We start from the raw sequence: 22,912 nt of genomic DNA, 5'->3' as shown, positions 1-22,912 counted from the left end.
GCCAGCAAGCAGCACCACCCAAAGCTAATGTTGTTAGCCCGTGTTAGCATACTGCTAATCCTGGCTTCGTTCAGAAAAAGCACTGACCACACGGATTAAAATTGAAATGATGAGTGAACAGGTGTTTCATAATAACCGTAACATTATTAAAAGCACGTTTAGAAGATCATCTCGTATTTTACCGAGCTGACATGTCAATGTATATAGCCGCTCGGCGCTGTTTAACATTGTTTTGTATTGAATTGTTACATTCAATAAAGTTTGAAAAAAAAAAAGCCGCTCGGCGGAATTTATAGTCTTCCGGTTTTCAAACCCTACTGCGCATGTGCGAATGATTTATTCCGACGGAAAGTGTGACCTTAGTGAACGTTTTTATATTCTGAAAACATTTTTCTGGGCCCATGTACACGGTTGGATTCTAATCCGACCATTGATCCCATCAAGATATTTTGTACATGTAACCGCGGCTTATGGTGTCGACACGCAACGTGGCGGGGGCGTGGCATCACGATGGTGGTCTCTCCATCGGGATGTCAGTCACCCATCACGATGGACGATGATATCGTCCATCGGCACAACCCTACTCCGTATTAAATAGAAATAGGCCAAATTTGTTTTTCTTCTTCACGTAACACCAATCACCGTATACGCTCACTCTTTCAGAAGGATGTTGTATCCATTCCCAATGTAGTTCCTTTTTGGAATAATTTAGTTTACCAAGAATGGAAAAAGATCTGGAATCTACCAGCAAAATTCTTTTTAATCAATAAAGTGAAAGAAATCTCATTTAAACTAATCAATAAATTCTACCCATCCAAACTATATCTGCAAAGGTTCAAAGAAGATATCGATGTAAGCTGCTCTTTTTGTCAAGAACACCCTGAAGATGCTGTACATTTATTTTGGTCATGTCCTTTTCCCACTACTCTCTGGTCTAAAGGTTGTAATTTCATTTTCGCCCATATTGACCCAGACATTTGCCTGTACTTAGAAACTGTTATGTTTGGCCTCACCCACTGTGCATCTCATAAAAAAGAACAATGCTACATCATTAACCTTTTATTGTTTTTATGCAAGTGGCACACACATAAATCCAAAGTTACAAATCATCCCCCGCATTTTTCCAACTTTATCAATGAGTTCAAACAAAACATGAACACAATAAGAAACTCTGACAATAAGAAAGCCATTAAAACATTCGATCTGTGCGTCAGTTTCAATATCTTTGTGTAAAATGTAATAATAAGCCCCTGGTTTGTTCTTTTCTTGTTGCTGTTTTGCATTGTTGTGTATTGAATTGTTACATTTAATCAAGTTTGTAAAATAAATAAGTAAATAAATAATATGAAATAAAAACAGATATGGCGAAATGGGGCAACCCTTTCGTATTCCTCTTATTAAAACGGCGAGAAGTACCATATTTATGTTTTACTGAGCAGTTAAAATTACTGTCTAATAGTTTATATTGCATCGCAAAAATAAGAACCAAAACCGAATTTGTGAAGGCAGCTAAGAATAAACGTGTTATTAACTGAATCAAAAGCTTCATAAAAGTCCAGAAAATAACTTTCGTCCGTTATTAAATTTGAGTAATCTAACATATCTAGCACAAGCCGGTTGTTATTACAGAATGGTTTTGGTACCTCCACCGGGAGCGAAGCTTCGGACGTCATCATTTTCAGCTCCTCCCCTGAATGAAGCAAGCCTTTGTATGCGCTACGGAAACTCCTCCGTTACTTAAAACCCTTTTTTATTAGAACTTCAAAAGATTACACACATATCCACATGGATAGAACAGACAGAAATAAAGATGATGTACAAACACAACTTCTCATCACATAAATAATACATCAGAAATAACAGGGTAATTTTATCTAGACGGACTACGCACCAGGCGATCTGCGGCCCAGATGGCCAGTGGTAAATCACCTGGACCTGATGGAATTACAGCTGAGTTCTACAAACACTTTTGGACTGACATCAGAGAAATGTTGTTTGAGGCATTCAATGAATGCATCGACGAACAGATGTTGTCACCTACAATGAAAAGAGGCATTATTTCCCTTTTACCCAAACCAGGCAAAGATGTGTTATTAATTGATAATTGGAGACCAATCACACTTCTTTGTTGTGACTATAAAATACTAGCACATATCTATGCTAACAGACTGAAATCAGGAATATCTCAGATCATAGACGAATCACAATCAGCATTTATTAAGGGGAGACATTCACCACCACACTCGCTTAATCTTAGATATATTAGATTACAATCAAATTATTCCTCAGGAAAGTCTTATCCTTTTTTGGATTTTTTTAAGGCCTTCGACTCATTAGAACACGCCTTTTTGTTTAATGCCTTGAAAACCTTTGGCTTTGAATCAAAATTTTGTTACATAATTAAAATGTTCTACAAAGACATAAGTAGCAACATTGCACTCAACCGAGGTTTCTCAAACAGTTTTCCTGTTAATAGAGGTGTTCGCCAAGGATGTCCAATTAGCCCGCTGTTGTTCATAATTTCAGCGGAATTACTAGCCATCTTTCTTAAATATTCTCCAGATTTTGAGGGTATTAACATTTTCGACAGGGAATTTAAAATTAGTCAATTTGCTGATGACACAGCTTTATTTTTAAAGAATAAAAATATGGTACCTGTTGTTATCAATAAAATACTTTTATTTTCAAGAGCATCTGGCCTTACCCTAAATCTCAAAAAATGTGAAATCTTACCTATACATACCTGCAATCAAAGTATTATTGAAAACATACCTGTAAAAAGTGAAGTGAAATATCTTGGTCTAATAATAACAAAAAATAGTAATGATAGAGAAAGTGTAAATATCACTCCCAGACTAAAAACAATACAGAAAACTTTAAATCAATGGTTGGGACGTGGCCTATCAATATTTGGCCGCATTCTATTATCCAAAGCGGAAGGTTTTTCAAGACTTGTGTATCCCTGTCACTCATTATATACATCCCCAAAAAACATCAAGTTGTCTAATTCTATTCTTTTTAAATTTATTTGGAAAAATAAGACTCACTATATACGAAAATCACAATTGGTCAGAGATTATAAAAATGGCGGCTTAAAAGCTTTAGATGTTGAATCACAGATTGTAGCGTTTAGAATGAAATGGTTAAAAGGCTGTATTTCCCAGCCTCATTCTATGTGGTATCATATCCCAAACAAACTCTTCGGTAAGGTCGGGGGACTGGAGTTTTTGCTGAAGTGTGATTATAATATTTCAAAAGTACCAATAAAACTATCAAACTTTTACAAACAAGCCTTAGAATTTGGGAAGATGCTTTTCAACCATAACTTCTCCCCTCACAACACTGTTTTATGGAACAACAGATTTATAACTGTAAACAAGAAATCCTTGTTTATGTCTGAATGGTATGGTAATGGTGTGTATTTTGTCCATGACTTGATGCGTACTGATGGAAGGCTGTTATCATACTATGAATTTGTAACCAAATACAAGATTAAGGATTCTAGTAACTGTTATAACAAAGTCTGTAAAGCAATTCCCATACCTCTACTTAATCTCATTCAAAACATACTACAATACAATGAAATCAAACCACAACTTTCGGTGCTGAAAATTAATAATATTCCCCTAAAAGATAAAAAATGCAACAATAAATTAATAACTCTAACCTTTAAGCAATTAATTTTCTGCAACTTTAGTATAAACAATAGATGCGATTTAGAAACCACCCAAATGAACAAATCTTTTTCTTTATACATAAAGTACCCACTTCCTCCTAAAATGAAAGAAACGCATTTTAAAATAATATCTAAAATTTACCCTGTTGGAGATTTTTTACATAAAAGATTCAAATTTGAATCGGAACCATGCATATTCTGTTCATCTGAAACTGAAACATTAGAACATCTGTTTTACAGTTGCAACCAGGTTAAAATATTTTGGTCTGATATACACAATTGGTTGTCAATCAAAATTTTAAATATTCCCTTTTTTTCCTTATATGATGTTCTTTTCTATATGGAAAATCTGGACCCGGGAATTTCTGATGTCATTAATGTTGTTATTATTTTATGCAAACATTTCATTCATTTGTGTAAATGGAAAAATACATGCCCTCTATTTAGTATTTTTTTGAATTATTTTTCTGATTATTATAAGTGTCTTAAATGCATTCCTAACAAAAACAAGAAAACTACAGTCATTTATCAGAATATATCAAAAGTATTATTATTTTGAATTGTTTTGGCCTTGCCTTTGCCTATTATTTCATTTTTGTTTCTTTTTCTTTCTATATGTGCATTTATAACGTTTGTTCACCCTAATTTGGTTTGTATATGAGCATCTATAAAAAAAAAAAAAAAAAAAAGGCACACACATTGTTAAAAATATTACTATTTTTCGTTTTTTTCAGTCTTATATGTGTGTTTGATATTAACAATTGTTTATTGAGCAAGTAAGTGACTGTGAATGTCTGTAAATTGAAAAATGTACAATAAAGTTTGTTTAAAAAAAAAAAACCAGGCGATCTGCGGGCGCCTTCGTTGTGGCGTCATCTGAGGGCGACAGTGCGCGTCCTGGCGCTTTGATAGACTAAACAAACAAGAGCGTGCAGATCCCGCAACCAACCAGTTCGATTCGGACATCCTCAGTTCGCTCTGGTAGGAAGTGTTGTAGTAGAACAGATCCACAGGAAAAGAGGTCCGGTTCTGCCCCCCCCCCCCCCCCCCCCCCCCCCCCCCCCCCTGATTCAGTGGTTAGCTTCAGGTATCGTGGTTTTGGTTTATTTATGTTACAGTCAGAAAAACGTTATCAAACCTGGAGAAAATGACGGTGCAGATTTAGTTTTTTCTGAAATGTGTTGGATCTGTAAAACTGTCATAACTGAATGGCCCTGACAGACAGAGAACTGCGCTGATCTACACTCTGCTGCTCTCCAGGTGACAACCAGCCATGCAGCCTGGGTCAGAACCTCCACGATCTGGATCCAAGTCGGTCAGAAGGTCTCCACGTCTGTCATCGCAGGTCAGTAACACTCAAAACTACGTCCAGATCGTAATGGAGGTTGATCTGACCTCAGGTGATCTGCTAATAAAGATGCTTACAACATTTTGTTTAGATCTGCCTTCTCTGGTGTTTGCAGACATTTCCAGGTTACTTTTGCTTTTTTAAGGTGTCTTCAGGGGTTTCCAGGCATTTGCAGGCTTTTCAGGGCATCATTCACAATTATTTAAATCTCACTCAATTTATCGATAGTCCTACCCGTCCTAATATTAAGTGCCCCTCTAGATCATCCTTGATTGATCTCATTTTGACAAATGCCCCACACAAGTACACTAATAGTTCATTCATTCATCTTCTTGACCGTTTTTTCCCTTTCGGGGTCACGGGGTTGCCGGAGCCTATCCCGGCCACTTGGGCGTAGGCAAGGGATACCCTGGACTGGTCGCCAGTCTGTCGCAGGGTGGAATATCCTCAATCACACATCCATCCACTCTCACACTCACACCTATGGACAATTTAGAGTTGCCAATCAACCTATGAAGCATGTTTTTGGACAGTGGGAGGAAGCCGGAGATCCCGGAGAGAACCCACGCATGCACGGGGAGAACATGCAAACTCCACACAGAAAGGTCCCCCATTGATGTTGTGTTTTTCATGTCCCCCAGCCGGGACTTGAACCGGGGGCCTTCTTGCTGTGAGGCAAGAGCGCTAACCACTGCACCACCGTGCAGCCCCTACACTAATAGTTATTTTTGCAAATGACCTAAGGGATATTATGCTTTTCTCGCCATCAGAAATCCCTTAAAACTTAATCTCATATCCTGGTAAAAGAAATAAAAAAGCTAAATAAGCAAACTTTTCCACCACCATCTGCAGACATTTTCATGTGTCTTCAGATGTTTTCATGTGTCTGCAGGTGTTTTTATGTGTCTGCAGGTGTTTTCATGTGTCTGCAGGTGTTTTTATGTGTCTGCAGGTGTTTTCATGTGTCTGCAGGTGTTTTTATGTGTCTGCAGGTGTTTTCATGTGTCTGCAGGTGTTTTTATGTGTCTGCAGGTGTTTTCATGTGTCTGCAGGTGTTTTTATGTGTCTGCAGGTGTTTTCATGTGTCTGCAGGTGTTTTCATGTGTCTGCAGGTGTTTTCTTTAGTATTTACTGGTGTTATGTGTCTCTAGGTTTTTCCAAGTTCTTGTAGGTCTTTTTTAGTCCACATGTCTTTTTAGGCTTATGTGAGTGTTTTTAAGTGTCTTCAGAGTTCTTAAGTATTTGCATGTGTTTTTCTTACTGTACAGGTGTTTCTACATCTTAAAGTGTTTTAGTTGTCTGCAGGTTTCTCTGTAGTTTTTTGTTTATTGACACATAAAAGTGTGGGCGTGGTATAGAGGTAGAGGGGTCATGCATGACCTTAAACATTTGAACACATTTGCAGCTTGTCAACCATTCTTAGTGTTGGATTTGCCAATATCCTTCTCGAGGGTTCAGGGTTCAGCACAAACCGCAAAAGTTAGACGGGGGTGGGAGGCGGGGTGTTAAGGACAAACATATCATTTAAACAGTCAGGTGAGTGAGACCGTGCAGCTATCTTTGATTAGCTATACCTTGCATTTGTGCAATTTGTGTTTGTGTTTATGATGTTTTAACATTTTTGTGTGGTTTGCGTTAGGTTTGTGCTTACAGGTTCATTTTTTTATGCTTGCCACCCTGACTGTACGAAGGAAAGTCAATCAACTACCCAAGGTGGATTTGGATCCGCCACATACTAAACGTTCACATCTTCTGTCCTCCCTTTTTTCTTCAGGACAGCAAAGATGGAATAGAGGAAAGAAGAAGAGGAAGCAATCTGCAAGAAGTGAAGAGGAGAGGAAGAATTGAGAGAAGCTATCAGAAGGACGAGGAGCTAAGTAGTATCATGGGGGCACTGGTGAGACTTCAGTTTGACTTTATTCCGTAGTTAGTAGAAACGGCTAGGCTTTGCTTGACCGAAGTGGTTTGTTTTTAGTTACTCGTTTATTTTGTTTTTTCAGGGTCCATAATGATTATTAGTAGTCAAGAAAGCTGGTAACTGATATTTGGAGCCAATATTTAATAGTAGTAAAATTTCAAATATTGGCATCCAAACTTAGAATAATACAAACACCAACAATTAACTTGTTGTTTTTTTTATACAGAAAAAAAGCAAATAAAAAGCTCCTAGAAGTTCAGGGAGTAAGGGGCTCAGCAGCATCTTTTTGAAGTAGTAAAACATATTAAATAAACAGTTCCTTAAAGTTTTTATAGTAAATAAAGCAAAGCTTCAACATAAATAAAATGACTTATCTTTGTAAAAAGTTTTAACCTAAAAAAAGGGGGGGGCACTGTAGCATGTCTTATAAATGTAAATAAATAAAATGGCTCCATGAGGTTTTATCAAGTAAACAAAGGAACAAACAATTAGAGAAAAAAGTGATCGTTAATTGTCAGTAGTCCCAGTTAACCCTTTAACTGACCCACCAAGACAAAACCAATTTGAAACAAATTTTTTGGCTGCTTACTGCCTTGGGGTAGTAAAACACAAAGACCATGTTTTCAAAATCTAAGATATATGAGGTTCCATTTGTGCCAGAAATATGTTTTTATGTCCATTGTCTATGTCTACTGAACGAGTTCATTGAACATTGGTTCATGCGTTATGTTTAAAACTTTGCATTTGTCTTTGTTATTGTCGTTACCCACTGTGGTCTCACTATGTCGTCAGGAAAGTCCTTAGCAACCGTTGCTAGTGACTTTAGCTACGACGTTTCCCATGTCGTGTCGTTAGATCTTGTCGTTTTTTTCAAATTTTGCCAAAGTCGTCAGACATTCTTTTGTACGGCCGGTAAATTGTTTCCTGTACTGCTGCGGAACGAAAAAAAAAAGTTTATTAAAGCCGGCGCTAGCGTTAACCATGACAAACACTTTTTAAAAATAAACTTTATTGATATTCCTGCAAACGCGCATTGCCAGAAAGAGCGGGGCGCATGCGTACAACGCTTTCACTTTCCCGAAGCGACTCCTGCCAATTGTTTCAGGTTATTTAGACTTTGGCTTCAATTAAATCTGGAGATGAAACTATTATTTAAGTCTTTTAAAAAATAACTGATCTTTATCAAAAATGTTGTCACAAATCGGATGGATAAACGAGGAGCAGGAGGGCCAAAACCTTTCACTGGATTTTGATCTTTTCTTTTTAATCTGTTATGTATTTATTTGACCATGAGGTTGCGCTCTCGGGACCAGTATAATGCTCTTTTGGGCGCCTCTGCTCCTCGTTTATCCATCAGAATTGTTTGATAAAGATCAGCTATTTTTCAAAAGAATTTTAATTAATAGTTTCATCATCAGATTTAATTGAAGCCATACTCTAAATACCTTAAAAATATTTGCAAGTTGCTTCGGGAACGTGAAACCATTGTATGCATGCACCCCCCCCTCCCTTCTGGCAATGCACATTTGCAGGAATTTCAATAAAGTTTTTTTTTTTTTTAAACATGTTTTGTTCCGTGGTAGTACAGGAAACAATTTACAGGCCGTACAAAGGACTTTTCTGGCGATTTTGGTAAAATTTGAAAAACGACAAGATCTAAGGACACGACACGGAGCAACGACGTAACTAACAACACTAACAACGGTTGCTAAGGACTTTCCTGACACAGTAATGAGACGACATGGGGAAACAACAATAATAAAGACAAATGCAAAGTTTTAAGCATAAAGCTAGCATATACATCAGCTAGTAAATACAAAGTAATAATCAAAGAAGCATGGGCATGCAGAAGATATTGCTTAGTAGTACATCGACATGAACGAATGTTCAATGAACTTGTTTAATAGACATAGATCAGGGGGTGCTCCCCTCCTGGGCGAGGGCGGCTAGCCCCTGCCTTGCTCCTCCCTGGACCAACCGTGGGCCGGGTGGGTGGCTGCCTGGAGTGCGGAGTGGGTCTCCCTTGGGGGGTCCTGGCTCGTACCTGGGGTTGGAGCGGGGGGATGCCCAGAACTCCTGGGTGGTGATGGGGTGCTCGTCCGGGGCTGTGGGCACCGGGTGTGGCCCTGCGTTTGGCTCTCCAGGTGCGGCGGGGGGGCTGCTCCCTTTCCCCCCATGCCACCCTGCTCCCTGGCTCTGGGGGCCTCGCGGCGGTCCTGCTGGCCCTGGCCTGGGTGGCGGATGTGGTCGCCCGGGGGGGCGGTTGTTCCCTGCCTGCTGCCGTGTGGGGTTGGGGGCTTCTGGCTGCCGCGGCTGCTGCGGCGAGGGTCTTGGTGTGGCCGGGCCCTCTCCCTCCTTCTTTTCACATTCCATCATCCATTTTAGAAGAACATAAACACTCACCTGAGCACAGGTGTTAGCTCACCTTTGCACTAACAGTTTACGTGAAAAAAAATCATGGTTTTATCCCCCCCCTCCTATGATCCCCCTCATTTCACCACCCCTCTCTCTAACATCCCTCTCTCTTCTTCCCTCCTTTCCTTTTCCCTCCGGTCCAACACCAAAGATTTTTAAATATCATTGAAATTAATAAAGTTTGGCCTCAATTACAAAAGGGGTTTATTCAGACATACCTCTGGTTTGTCTGAAGATTAATAACCCCTGTTGTTAAATGTCCAACACAAGAGGCCCTCAGTTCTCATCTGCCTGCCCAGCTGTTGGACAGGACAAGTTTAATAAAAAAAAAAAAAAAAAAAAAAGAAGACTTAGATCAGGGGTGGCGAACCCGCAGCCATTTGGCCAATGAGCGTGCGGCTCTTTGCGTCTCATCATATTTTCTATATACTGTGCTTCATTTCATAGTTTTTTCCCTCTTAAACCACAGTGTGTTAAAACTAAATAATAAAAAAAGTAATGTGGCAGTGTGTGTGTTTGATGCTGCTCCTGACACATACGTGATCCTGTAATGCAGAGACCGACTGCCTGATATCCCGGCTTGTCACTGATGAGGCAGCGAGTGAACCGGAGATGATTGAGTGGAAATCTCTCTGGAAGAAGGTCCTGTTGCGTTTTGGAGAACAGAGAAATCCCCGTTTGTAAAAGAGCTGCTCTCAAGCTGCTGTTGATGTTCTCCTCAATGTCTGCCAGTCCCTGTTTATTACCTTGAAACACGTGAAATAAGGCATCTGTCTGTTCTAACTGACACTCACATAAAAGGAACTGATCATGGGGGTTAGCCCCGCCTTCAGCCCCTAAGGATCATGGGAAGTGGGAAATCTTGGGTGTAAAACCATGAGCCAGGGGGCTGTCAGCAGAACTGAGATCCATGCTGTTGAGTAAGCCCTGGCTGCAGCTTGCAGAAATGCTCAACGTAGTAGAATGCTGGAACGCTGAGGAATGTGAACACGCTGTGGAATGTTAACCCCGCCCATGTTGAGCCCCGTCTGCTGTGGAATGTTAACCCCGCCCACGTTGATCCCGTGCATTTGATTCACCTTTGTCAGTGCAGTTGTGATTGCTGGAAAGGGGAAGAATCAGTGGAGCACATTTTGTGTCATTGGTAATTGTATGAGGATGAAAGAGAACAGAGGGGAGGAAATCTTGAATGGTGCCACTCAAAAAAATGATTCAAGCCCCTCTTTCATGTAACACAATAAAATTCTGTTTGTTTTATTTAAAAATATTTATTTTAAAAGAATGTATCTACATTTAATTGACCTACTTGTGAAACCAAAGAAGAAGACGGGCTCAGCATGGGCGGGGTTAACATTCCACACCGTGTTCACATTCCTCAGCGTTTCAGCATTCCACTATGTTGTGCAATTCTGCAAGCTGCAGCCAGGGGTAGTTGATTCTGTTCAGCTGTGTTTAACTGAAGGAGTTCTTGATTTGATCAGGAGGGGTGTGAACAGGTCAACAACGCAGCCAGTTAGTCGCCACGCATTGCTTGTGTTCCTATCACCTTGATAAATAAGCTGAGTCATTGAAATGTATTACCATTTCATCAATAATAAGTATTTTGTGCAAAAAGTCAGTCATTAAATTTTAAATCAAACAAAAATTACAAAAGCAAGATTTTCTTATGATGGTTAAAATTAATTTAAGTTGCACACAACTGAAATGTAATCTATTCAATGTGTTTACTGTGAATATGAATGACTTAGACACCAGAAGGATGCTCTGTCCAGATGTTTGTGTATTTGTTGGTGTGAGGGTCATTGAAAGAGGAATGTTGAGATACAAAGAATTAATAGTTAAATACTGATGGATGAACGGTGAAATATTCACTTGTTACAATCATCAGCCATCAACCTCACCGCACGTCACTGAGTATTTGTGTGTGTCAGAGACAGGCAGAGAAAAGAGAGAGAGAAAGATAGTGTTTGTGTGTGTGTGTATGAGATGTGACAGAGGTGCCTGTGTGTGTGGAGGGGGTATCTGACCTCCAGGGTTACCTGTGTTAACTCTGGCTAAGCTGCATTTGATGTGTGTATTGAGGATGGACGCTTTCCTTGAAATAAACACAAGTACCATACTTGCTGTTGTGTTGTAGGGAGAGGAGTGTGTTATGGAAAATGATATGGCTTTAATTGTGTGTTTGTGTGTGTACGTCTTGGCAGGTCAGTGTGTGATGTGGCTCTTTGACTCTCACAGTGAAAAAATTCGGCTCTTGGTGACAAACTTGTTCGCCACCCCTGACATAGACAATGGACCCAAAAACATATTTTCATATTTTTGGCACAAAAGGAACCTCATAAAGATACGCACACTCAGCAGAAAAAAAGGTACTTGCATGTTTTGTAGGTCTATTATTACCATACAGTGATACCGGCACACAGAGCAGCTGAGGCGCTCGCTTTCTTAGTATGGGGAGGAAAATCATTCATTTTTTAAAAGTGTGATTAACAGTGTTAGAAGATGCCTGCGTTTACGCATGATTGAAGCGTTAAAAGCGACGGCCCTAGTTGCTAGAATATTGTGACATGCAGAGGACTCAGTGTGTGGTTTCCATGACCAATCAGATGGTGCAAGTGGCAGACAATGCTGGACACATGCATTCTCTGTCGTCTCTGCCAAAATAACCACTTCAAAATCGCCCCGTCAGATTAAAAGGCAGACGCTGATGTACATCAAAATAAAAAAATATGGGGCTGGCTAAAAATTGATCAACTCCAGATAGAAGCCCCCTCAAGAAGGCATGTAATAAGACTCTGCATGTAGGCTTTTCCTAAAGATGCTGAACAGTGCACTTTTCTCACTTTTCTCTGCTCTGAAAGCCTTTTTCGGTATCCAGGGTCTTTCCGGCAGATCTGCAGCCAGAGGAACCGGTCTGGTTTACTCGGAGATCTTTACTCGGCACCAAAACCTGTGGGAGCCCAGGTAACCGCGCCTCAGAACATTTGTTCTTTCTGGACTGCTTTGGTCTTTGGTCATGGATTCAGTTTGTGGTGTAGCATGGTCATTCTGAAGATCAGCAGGGTCCCCACAGAGGCTCAGACGTGTCCCTGTCACACAGGGACACGAAAGTTGCTGTTGATCTCTGTTGGTGACTCTCAGGAGCTTGATTGTGAAGAGTTTCTCAGGTCTTGGTGATCCTTGGATCCTCTGATGTTTTTCTCTCCTGCTGTCAGTCATCCAGAGAGTCCAGACAGAGTCAGGTCCATCATGGAGGAGCTGGAGCGGCAGCAGCTGCTGCCTTGCTGCGTCAGTGTTCAGGTGAGAGCTGTGAGCCAAAATTGAGAGTTTCTCTGATCAAAAGGAAAATACCCTCTGTTTGGCTTTCAGCCTCGGGCAGCTACAGAGGAGGAGCTGCTGCTCGTACACACGTGAGTCAGAGCAGGCTGCACACATGCACACACACACAACCCCTGTCTTTCCTGCCACCTCATCCCACACTTGTGCTCTGATTGTGTTATTCCAGGAAGGATTATATAGACCTGGTCAAGTCCACAGAGACCATGACACAGTCTGAGCTGCAGACCCTTTGTTGCAAATACGACTCTGTCTATCTGCATCCTGTGAGCAAACACGCCTGCACACTAGCAATCACAAACGTACATGCACATACTCACACGTACACACAAACACTCATGCAACCACACTGGCAAATGTACTTGTAAACACATGATCACAGAAAATGTGCAAACAGCCACAAAATGTACTCACACTTATACTCAAACACACATTAATGCACAAACGTACACAAACTCAAAGAAACAATTATATGTGCACATGCACATAGGTGTGTGTGCACCCTTGGAGTGAAAACATGCTTTTTCCTGTAACAGTGACATCATGACATTCAAGTCAAGTCAGCAGTGTGTCTGTATATCTTTGTCAGCTGTCCTTCAAGGTATGTGCAATAGCAGCCGGTTCTGTCCTGCAGCTGGTTGATGAGGTCATGGCCTTTAATCTCAGGAATGGATTTGCTGTCATCAGGTAAATGCAGCTGCTTCCTCTGTGATGCTTGGAGGATCAGGTGCGTGTCGTTTCTCCATCATTTAAGTCACCATTGTGATGTCTCTTTTTCTCTTACAGGCCCCCAGGTCATCACGCTCAGACCAGCGAGCCCAACGGTTTCTGTGTGTTCAACAATGTGGCAATTGCAGCTCGCTACGCCTGCAGCCGTCACGCCGTCAGCAGGTACAGTGTGTGTAGCCAAGGGAGCAGCAGCTTTCTAATGCTGTCATTCACATCTTCTTTGACACCATCTACACAGCTGTGCGCCTCTGATCTGGTGCTATTCTTTTTATCGCTTTGTCTTTCAGGGTTTTAATTGTGGACTGGGATGTTCACCATGGGCAGGGTCTTCAGTACCTTTTCCAGGAGGATCCCAGGTAATTGGTGGGGTTGTAGGTCAATACTGTAGGTTGGGTGTTCAAATCCCCTGTTAGAGAGTCATTGGTGTAAGGCAGTGCTTTTCAATTATTTTTTCCAAGGCCCCCCTTAGGAAATAGAAAATGCCCCCCCCCCCCACACACACACACACTCACCATGGTTCAATTCAATTTTTTCAATTCAATTTTATTTGTATAGCCCAAAATCACAACAACAGTCATCTCGATGGGCTTCGAAGTGAAACATGAACTCAAAAGGATCACAAATACAAAGAGTTCAATATTAAAATACTAAAATGAACTAACAAACTGACTAAGCTATACTGGCATCCCTGCCCTTAGACCCCCCTTCGCGGTAAGGAAAAACTCCCAAAAAACCGGATTCCGGAAAAACGAAGAAACCTCAGGGGTGTCCACATGAAGGAGGGATCCTCCCCCAGGACGGACATGCGATTTACCAGAACTCAAAGAGAAGAATTTACTTATTTAAATCTACAACTACACATTTAAAGTCCAGCAGACGAGCTTCATCCAGCCGTGGTTGGGGGGACAGTCAAAGGCGCGAGTCGAGCCGGAGACAGGAACCACAGCCAGGTGTAGGAGCAGGAGCAGAGACGAGGTACTCGGTCAGGTACAGAGCAGAGACGAGCCAGAGATGAGCCAGAGGCAGGATCCACAGCCAGGTGTAGGAGCAGGAGCAAAGGCGAGGTACACGGTCAGGAACTGGAGCACGGATGAACCAACTGGAGTCTGGAAGCACTCCCACTCCCCAGGAGGGGAGAGGAAAAGAGGAACAATACATGAATCACTGCACCAAACAGAGGCATGGAGAACTAAATGATAAATTATGGTCAAGAATAGAGGAGAGGAAGGGTAGAAGTAGAAGAGAAAAGAGGACAGAACCCCAGTGCACCATAGTTACCCCAGCTTCAACTTCTAGCAGCCTTTTAAAAGAAATAGTTATTAAGTTTAATTTAAACAAACAAATTAACATTAAGTTAAATAATCTCTGAATACTAAGTAGTCTGACAATAAGCCTGTCCAAAGAGGAATGTTTTAAGTCTAACTTTGAATGTAGAAACTGATTCGGCCTCTCTTCCATGAGCTGGGAGTTTATTCCATAAGACAGGGGCTTGGTGGCTAAACGCTCTACCTCCAACCGTACTTTTACTAATTCTAGGAACCACAAGCAGTCCTGCATTTTGCGAGCGAAGTGTTCTCATTGGATGGTAAGGGACTATGAGGTCCTTAATATAGGACGGGGCCATTCCATGTAAGGCCTTACAGGTTAACAGGAGGATCTTGAACTTGATTCTATAATCAACCTGGAGCCAGTGAAGTGAAACCAACACAGGAGTGATGTGATCTCTTCTGCTGGTTTCAGCTAACAATCTAGCTGCTGCATTCTGAACAAGCTGGAGACTTCTTAAGGAACTCTGAGGACACGCTGCTAACAAGGAGTTACAGTAATCCAGCCTCGACGTAACAAATGCATGGATGAGTTTTTCAGCATCACTCTTAGAAAGTATATTTCTGATCTTAGCAATATTCCGCAGGTGAAAAAAGGCAGTTCTGCACGCCTGAGATATGTGAGCCTTAAATGATAAATCCTGGTCAAGTAAAACCCCAAGGTTTCTAACTGTGGAATTGGGGGCTATACTTATGCCATCCAGGGAGAGTATCTGAGCAGACAGAGTATCTCTGAGGTTTTTAGGACCAGGTATAATGACCTCAGTTTTTTCTGGGTTCAAGAGGAGGTAATTAATTGTCATCCAGGTCTTGATGTCACTGATGCAGGCGTTCAGTTTCTCTATCTGGTCATTCTGGTCAGGCTTCATGGATAAATACAACTGCATATCGTCGGCATAACAATGGAAATTAATGCTGTGTTTCCTGATTATGTTTCCTAGGGGTAGCATATAAAGCGTAAACAGGATCGGTCCCAAGACTGAGCCCTGTGGGACTCCATAGTTGACTCGAGTGCACTGAGAGGAATGGCCATTTACATTAACGAACTGATACCTATCGGACAGATAGGATTTAAACCACTGGAGAGCAGATCCTCTGATCCCTATGTCCTGCTCTAATCTATGGAGTAAAATACCGTGGTCGATAGTGTCAAAGGCTGCACTGAGGTCCAACAGGACCAGAATAGAAAGTAGTCCCTTTTCTGAAGCCAATAACAAGTCATTAGAGACTCTAACTAGTGCAGTTTCCATACTGTGGTGGGGTCTAAACCCCGACTGAAAGTCTTCAAAGTGGCTGTTGTCCTGTAGGTGGCAGTAAAGCTGCTTAACTACAACTCTTTCTAGGATTTTAGAAATAAAGGGCAGGTTTGATATCGGTCTATAGTTGGCCAAGATGCTAGGATCCAAACTGGGCTTTTTCAGAAGAGGTTTAACAACTGCATATTTAAAAGACTGTGGCACGTAACCCGTTTCCAGAGAGGCATTTATCATTGTTAATATGGGATCATTAATTAGGGGAAAAGTTTCTTTAAAAAGTCTAGTGGGAATTGGGTCTAACAGACACGTTGAGGATTTGGAGGACGTAATAATTGATGCTATTTGATCCACAATAGTGAAGCAGTCTAATGTTACAGAGGTTTCTATGGATGCCTCCATTTCTACCGCTTCAGCCTGTTCTGGGCTGATAGTAGGAATAACTTGATTTAACTTATGTCTAATATTTGAGATTTTACTATCGAAAAATGTAAGAAAATCATCAGAGCTGAGAGAAACAGGAACATGTGGTTCTACTGGGCTCTGACTGCGAGTTAATTTAGCAATAGTGCTAAAAAGAAATCTTGGATTGTTTCCATTCTCTGATATTAAGGTTGAATAGTACTGGCTTCTAGCTCTACGCAGAGCTTTTTTATAATTTAATAGGCTATGTTTCCAGATATCCAGAGACTGCTCTGAACCGGAGTGGCGCCATTCTCTTTCCAACTTACGGGTTTCTTGTTTAAGTTTCAGCGTTAAACCACGGTGCTATTCGGTTTTGTCTAACGAACTTAGGTTTCGGGGGGGCAACAACATCGAGTGTACTCCTGAGGGCTTGTAAGGCATCATTAACAAAGTGGTCATTTATACTAGGACTGATGCAATGGGAGCTGGACTCAGAGTATTTTCTCAGAATATCACTAAGTACTGGCTGAACTGTGTGTTTAAACTCAGACACAGAACGGTCAGTTAAGGTTCTTTTAAGCTGTTTCTTATTCGCTGGGGCGGTAGCATGTTCTAATGTAAGCTAGAAGGTAATCAGAAAGTGATCAGAAATGATAGGGTTAAGAGGAAGGACACTCAGCTGGCTGATCTCTATACCATGGGTTAAAACAAGGTCCAGGGTGTGCTTATGACAGTGAGTGGGTTCATTCACACTTTGGGTGAAACCAACATCATCTAATAAAGCTGCAAAGGCCTTTCCTAGACAGTCTCTGGGGTCATCAACATGAATATTGAAATCCCCTATTATTATAGTTTGATCAGAATCTAAGACAATAGTCGATAGGAAGTCGGAAAACTCAGTTAAAAATTCTGAATATGGGCCGGGGGGGCGATAAATAATTATGAGTAAAACAGGTTTTGGAGTTTTCCTGTTTGGGTGACTTAAAGACAATATGATGTTTTCAAATGAATTATAAGCATTTTTAACTTTAGGGCTGAGAAGTAAGCTAGACTGTGATATTACTGCCAAACCACCTCCTTTCCCTGAAATCCTGGATTTCTGATAGTTAGCATAAGTGGGGGGGGTTGCTTCATTCAATCTAACATAGTCATCCTGTTGGAGCCAAGTTTCTGTTAAGGCTAAAAGACTAAGGTTTTTATCAGTAATTAACTCGTTGACTAAGAGGGACTTGGAGGAAATGGATCTAATGTTTAATAAACCGCATTTAATGACATAATTCTGCTTGTGAGAACTGCTGTCTGTCACTTTAAGGTTTCTATGACGCGCTCCTTTCATTTGTCTTTCAGCACATAAGCTAAAGCTAGGGCCTGCTTGACTTTCCCTGCATGGGTTTTGCACCGGCACTAACCCTAAGGGAGGCTCAGAGGAGCGTTTTACACTGCTGCTCTGCGCCCGGGTCTCGTCTCTGGATTGTCAGGTTAACAGACTAAGGCTAGCAGAAATGTTTCTAGAAAGAAGAGCGGCACCGTCCCGAGTGGGTGGACGCCCTCTCTCCGCATGAGACCGGGCTTCCCCCAAAACGCGCTCCAGTTATCCACAAAACCAACGCCGTTTTCTGGGCACCATCTAGAAAGCCAGCGGTTAAATGATGAAAAGCGGCTGTACATTTCATCATTGACTAAGTTCGGCAGGGGACCAGAGAAAATTACAGTGTCGGACATCGTCTTAGCCAGTTTACACACTGAAGTTACGTTTAACTTAACCACCTCTGACTGTCTCCGTCGGGCATCATGACAGCCTGCGTGAAACACGACTCGACGGAACCTGGACTTATTCTGAGCTAACATCCTAAGGTTCCCCTCGATGTCAACAACTCTGGCCCCCGGATAACACCTGACTGTAGCCGCTGGGAGCTCCACGTTTCTAACTTCAGAAGAGCCTATAACCAGAGTTGAATGTTCAGCGGGTGTGTCGCTGAGGGGGGAGAACCTATTACTATCGTGGAGTCTCGGGTGCTGTAAGTTTTTGCGTTTAGCACTATGTTTCCTCCCAACCGGTACAAACCCCTGACTGTCTCCCGGCTGTTGGGAGGGCGCTGGGGTGCTAACTAAGTTAGCCCTGGTAGCGCGGCCCGCGCTACGAGTAACGACCTGGCTAGCCGGCTTAGCTTCCACTGTGCGGAGCCGCGCTTCTAACTGCTCCAGCCTGGCCTCCAAGTCTAACATAAGACTACACTTGACACACCTACCGCTATCTTTACTAAAGGAGGCAGGATCATCACTAAACATATGGCACATGGGGCAGGAGAAAGGGGGAAAGGCGGAAGGAGTGGTGGCCATGCTAGGTTCTAAGATAAGGCTAGCGGTGTTTAGGTAAAGAGAAGTGGTTTATTTAGCAAAATGAGAAAAGTGAAAAGTGAACAGCAAGCGGTTTAACAGTAGTGTATTCGCTACTAAAAGGTGCTAAATGTGAATATTAACCCAGATAACCCTTAGAGTAAGCAATAGTAGTCAGGCTAATGCGAAACAAGAGGACAGCAGTAACACACGACTAGAACTGGGAAAGGCTCACCCGGAAATGACGTCACAGGAAACCAAGGTGACAATATATTTGGTGAGTATCTATAGAAATTGTGAAAGTATACCTAAAATTGTATCTTTTAACATTAACACAAATAAATCAATATAAATCCACTTTCAACAAATATTAACTTTAATTCGCCAGAGAAACCCTGTTCCAGTCTAAAACTGAAAAGAAACTTAAAGTGCCTGAAATAAAAAAAATCTGTCATTCCTAATTTAAACTAGAAACATTTTTGACCAACTGAACCATTTGATGCTGAGAAAAATAATTCAATCAATAAATATTATTAAATTTAAATTAGTCTGAAACATTAACAAAGCAGCACCGATATATTTAACGTCTTTAGTCTGAAGAAATAGGTAAAAAACATTGTGCTGATTGTTTTTTTGTTTTTTAACTTGTTCTGTCCAACAGCTGAGCAGACTGATGAGAGCTGACGGCATCTTGTGTTGGACATATTTTACTTATTATTAATATTCAGACAAACCAGAGGTATGTCTGAATAAACCCCTTTTGGAATCGAGGCCAAACTGTATTCATTTTAATCATATTTGAAAATCTTTTGTGTTGGACTGGATGGAAAAGGAAAGAAGGAAAGAAGGGAAGAAGAGAGAGGGATGTTAGGGGGGGGGGGGGTAGGAGGGTGATCATAGGAGGGAGAGGGGATAAAACCATGATTTTTTTTCTCTAAATGATGGATTGTTTGTTTATGATCTCAAAAAGTGCAGCTGTTTTCCTGCATTACCTGCTGTCTTTATGTCAAATACTAAACCACAGGCAGACACAGAATACATTTATGGAAAATAAAGACATGTCATCAAAATGTCTACAAAAGTTAATAAAGAATGACATTCTTAGCATGAGCTGAGGAATCTAAAGGCACACCATGATCCCCGTGTTGCGCAATCTGCTCCGTGCGCCGTTCCACCTTGCATTGCAGCCTGAGCCCACTACCCCTCCTCTATTCCTTCATTCTCAAAGACAGGAGCGAGCAGCTGCAGGGACGGCAATTCCCAGGTTTCAGGCTGTTACAAACTCTGTGATTTAACAGGTGATAGTAAACCAATAGTTTTTTTTTCCAAGCACTGAGCCGCTGCTGCCACCGCCCCCCGTTAAATTTGCGCCCTGGGTAACCTCATAATAGGGTGAGGGGGTGGGGGGCTTAGCCTGCGATGAGCCTTGGGGGGGGGGGTTTACTAGGCAGTGGCCCCCCTCCTGTGGTTCCCGTATGGAGTGGGCCCCCCCTCTTTCGGTTTTGTTTGCACCTTAGACATGTAGGGCCCTTGGTAGGGGGGGTGCTTGGACATCACTGCCAGCAAGCAGCGGATGTCCTCCTAGCACCCTACCCGCCAATTTTAACCGCACCTTAGACATTTAGGGCCCCTTGGTGGGGAGGGTGAGGGGACGTCACTGTGAGTAATCAGGAGATGTCCCCTTAGTGCCCTACCCGCCAATTTTAACCGCACCCCCCTTAGTACACACACCCCTCCCCCCTCAATATATACATCCCAACATAAACACACACACATGCACACACACACCCTTTCAAACACACATACACGCACACACATTTTGCAAGGAAGGTGGGACCTGGGTCCGTCTGTCCCCTGCCTCTTCCCTGGTGGGGGGTACGGGCCCCTTTGCGGCGGCGGCCGTGTCCCCGGGGTGCTGGCTTCCTGGGCCCGGCGGTGCTCTCTCCGCGCGGTGGGGGGGTTCACATTACATCTGAGCCGGGGGTGTCTGGTCCCTGGGGGGTGGGTTCTGGTCCTTGCTCCTGGGTGCTGGGCCCCGCCAAATTTCCATCTGTGGCCGAGCCTGGTCGGGCCATATTTACAACACCCCTTGTGGGCCCCCTTTTTTGCCCGGGGTTCCCCCCCTCCTGGGCGGGGGCGGCGGGCCCCTGCTTCGCTCCTCCCTGGACCAACCGTGGGCCGGGCGGGTGGCTGCCTGGAGTGCGGAGCGGGTCTCCCTTGGGGGGTCCTGGCTCGTACCTGGGGTTGGGGCGGGGGGATGCCCGGAACTCCTGGGTGGTGGTGGGGTGCTCGTTTGGGGCTGTGGGCGTCCTTCTCCGGTGGGGCCCTGCGTTGGGTTCTCCCGGCGCGGCGGGGGGGGCTGCTCTCCTGGTTAGGCTGGGGCGGCGCTCTCTTTCCCTCCGTGCGTCCCTGGCCTCTGGCTCTGGGGGCCTTGCGGCGGCCCTGCTGGCCCTGGCCTGGGTGGCGGGCTTGGTCGCCCGGGCGGCGGTTGTTCACTGCCGGTTCCCGTGTGGCGTTGGGGGGATTGGGGTGGGGATGGCTGGGCACTCTCCCTCCTTCTTTTCACGTTCCACCATCCATTTTAGAAGAACATAAACACTCACCTGAGCACTGGTGTTAGCTCACCTTTGCACTAACAGTTTGCATGACTGAATAACTGAAATATTTCACACTAGTTGGTTTTAAGGCATAAGTATGCGTGTGAACACTATCGGTTTTGTGTACATGTCGACAGGTGGACATTTTTGCAGCTAGCAGGTGTGTTTATAACATTTGAGTGTGTGTGTGGACAGGCTCCGCCCCTTTTTTTTTTTTTTTTTTTTTCTACATTTGAACCTTACCATAATGATTAACAACCAGTAGACTTGTTGCTTTATGCTGCTTCATGGTCTTATTCCCCTTCCCCTCCTATTATCACCCCCTACCCCCCCTCTCTCTAACGTCCCTCTCTCTTCTTCCCCTCTTTCCTTTTCCGTCCGGTCCAACACCAAAGATTTTCAGACATGATTGAAATTAATAAAGTTTGGCTTCAATTACAAAAGGGGTTTATTCAGACACACCTTTGGTTTGTCTGAAGATTAATAACCCCTCTTGTTAAAGTAAAATATGTCCAACTCAAGAGGCCCTCAGCTCTCATCTGTCTGCCCAGCTGTTGGACAGGACAAGTTAAAAAAAAAAAAAAAAAACATTTGCGCCCTGGGCAATTCCCCATATTGCCTGTGCCTTAAACCGCAGCTAGTGCGCATCCCCCCTGGCATTGCAACTAGGACGCGCCCCACTATTTGAGAAGCACTGGTCTAAGGCAAGACACCCAACCAGACCAGACCCTCCTCGCTGTATTCTGCCTCAATCAGAAGTTACTTCAAAATAGATGACGAAATGCAATTCATTTCTTTTTTTAGAAAAAGAAACTGTTAACTGTGTGTGTGTGTGTGTGTGTGTGTGTGTGTGTGTGTGTGTGTGTGTGTGTGTGTGTGTGTGTGTGTGTGTGTGTGTGTGTGTGTGTGTGTGTGTGTGCGCGCGCGTGCGCGCATGGGTGTGTGTGGACTCTGTATGTGCATATGTATTGATGTTATTTTGTGTGTGTGTGTGGGGGTGTGTGTGTTCTTGGGCATACAGTATCTTGTACTTCAGCATTCATAGGTACGAACACGCCTCCTTCTGGCCTCACCTGCCAGAGTCCGACAGCAGCTTTGTTGGAAGTGGACATGCTATAGGCAGAAACATTAACCTTCCCTGGAACAAGGTAAGTCCACCCTGACCATCAAACGTCCCATCAAATGTCTGGAATCCTTAAGGGGCTTCTAGATGTCCTTGACAGCTCTGTCATAAGATGAAGAACGTGGATGTTAACCATACTACACCTGAGCAGCCAGACATCTGCAAGAAACCAAAGTCCTCAAACTTACTTTGTGTGGGAAAACGTCATCAAACTGTGAAAGGTTGATGACGTGGGATTTTTCTGGACCAGGTCGGAAAAATGTTCTTTGTTATGAGAATACTGTGATGTAAGGCCATCTGTGTGACAGCAGGTCATAAAAAAGAACTAAGCAAAGCACCAGATCTTCAACAGAAAAACTAAAAAAAAATGAGCTGAGGAATGAGCTGCCAGGATCCAAAGTTTAATTCAATTTGCATCAATTTAAAACAGAGCAGATAGTACAAGGACAG

At 42.8% G+C, this 22,912-nt stretch overlaps 1 protein-coding gene across 4 annotated transcripts in view; it reads left to right on the top strand.

Moving 5' to 3' along the window:
• Positions 1-4,529: 4,529 nt before the first annotated feature.
• hdac6 (histone deacetylase 6) overlaps positions 4,530-22,912 on the top strand; it is a 41,991-nt gene continuing 23,608 nt past the window's right edge. For 2 of the 4 annotated variants that reach the window (XM_023957115.1, XM_023957113.1), the window contains exons 1-11: positions 4,530-4,657; positions 4,937-5,021; positions 6,799-6,921; positions 12,236-12,321; positions 12,573-12,657; positions 12,727-12,767; positions 12,863-12,959; positions 13,283-13,380; positions 13,480-13,584; positions 13,710-13,778; positions 22,361-22,487. In XM_023957115.1, the coding sequence (XP_023812883.1) occupies positions 4,950-5,021; positions 6,799-6,921; positions 12,236-12,321; positions 12,573-12,657; positions 12,727-12,767; positions 12,863-12,959; positions 13,283-13,380; positions 13,480-13,584; positions 13,710-13,778; positions 22,361-22,487 (903 nt within the window). In that variant the 5' untranslated portion in view covers positions 4,530-4,657; positions 4,937-4,949. Of the gene's footprint in view, positions 4,658-4,746; positions 4,764-4,930; positions 5,022-6,798; positions 6,922-12,218; positions 12,322-12,572; positions 12,658-12,726; positions 12,768-12,862; positions 12,960-13,282; positions 13,381-13,479; positions 13,585-13,709; positions 13,779-22,360; positions 22,488-22,912 lie in introns of those variants that run through there. The other 2 variants (XM_023957114.1, XM_023957116.1) reach the window with 2 other exon arrangements.

This window comes from Oryzias latipes, chromosome 7 (genome assembly GCF_002234675.1).
Source record: "Oryzias latipes chromosome 7, ASM223467v1".
Taxonomy (NCBI): Eukaryota; Metazoa; Chordata; class Actinopteri; order Beloniformes; family Adrianichthyidae; genus Oryzias; species Oryzias latipes.
This window is presented reverse-complemented; position numbering and strand designations above follow the sequence as displayed.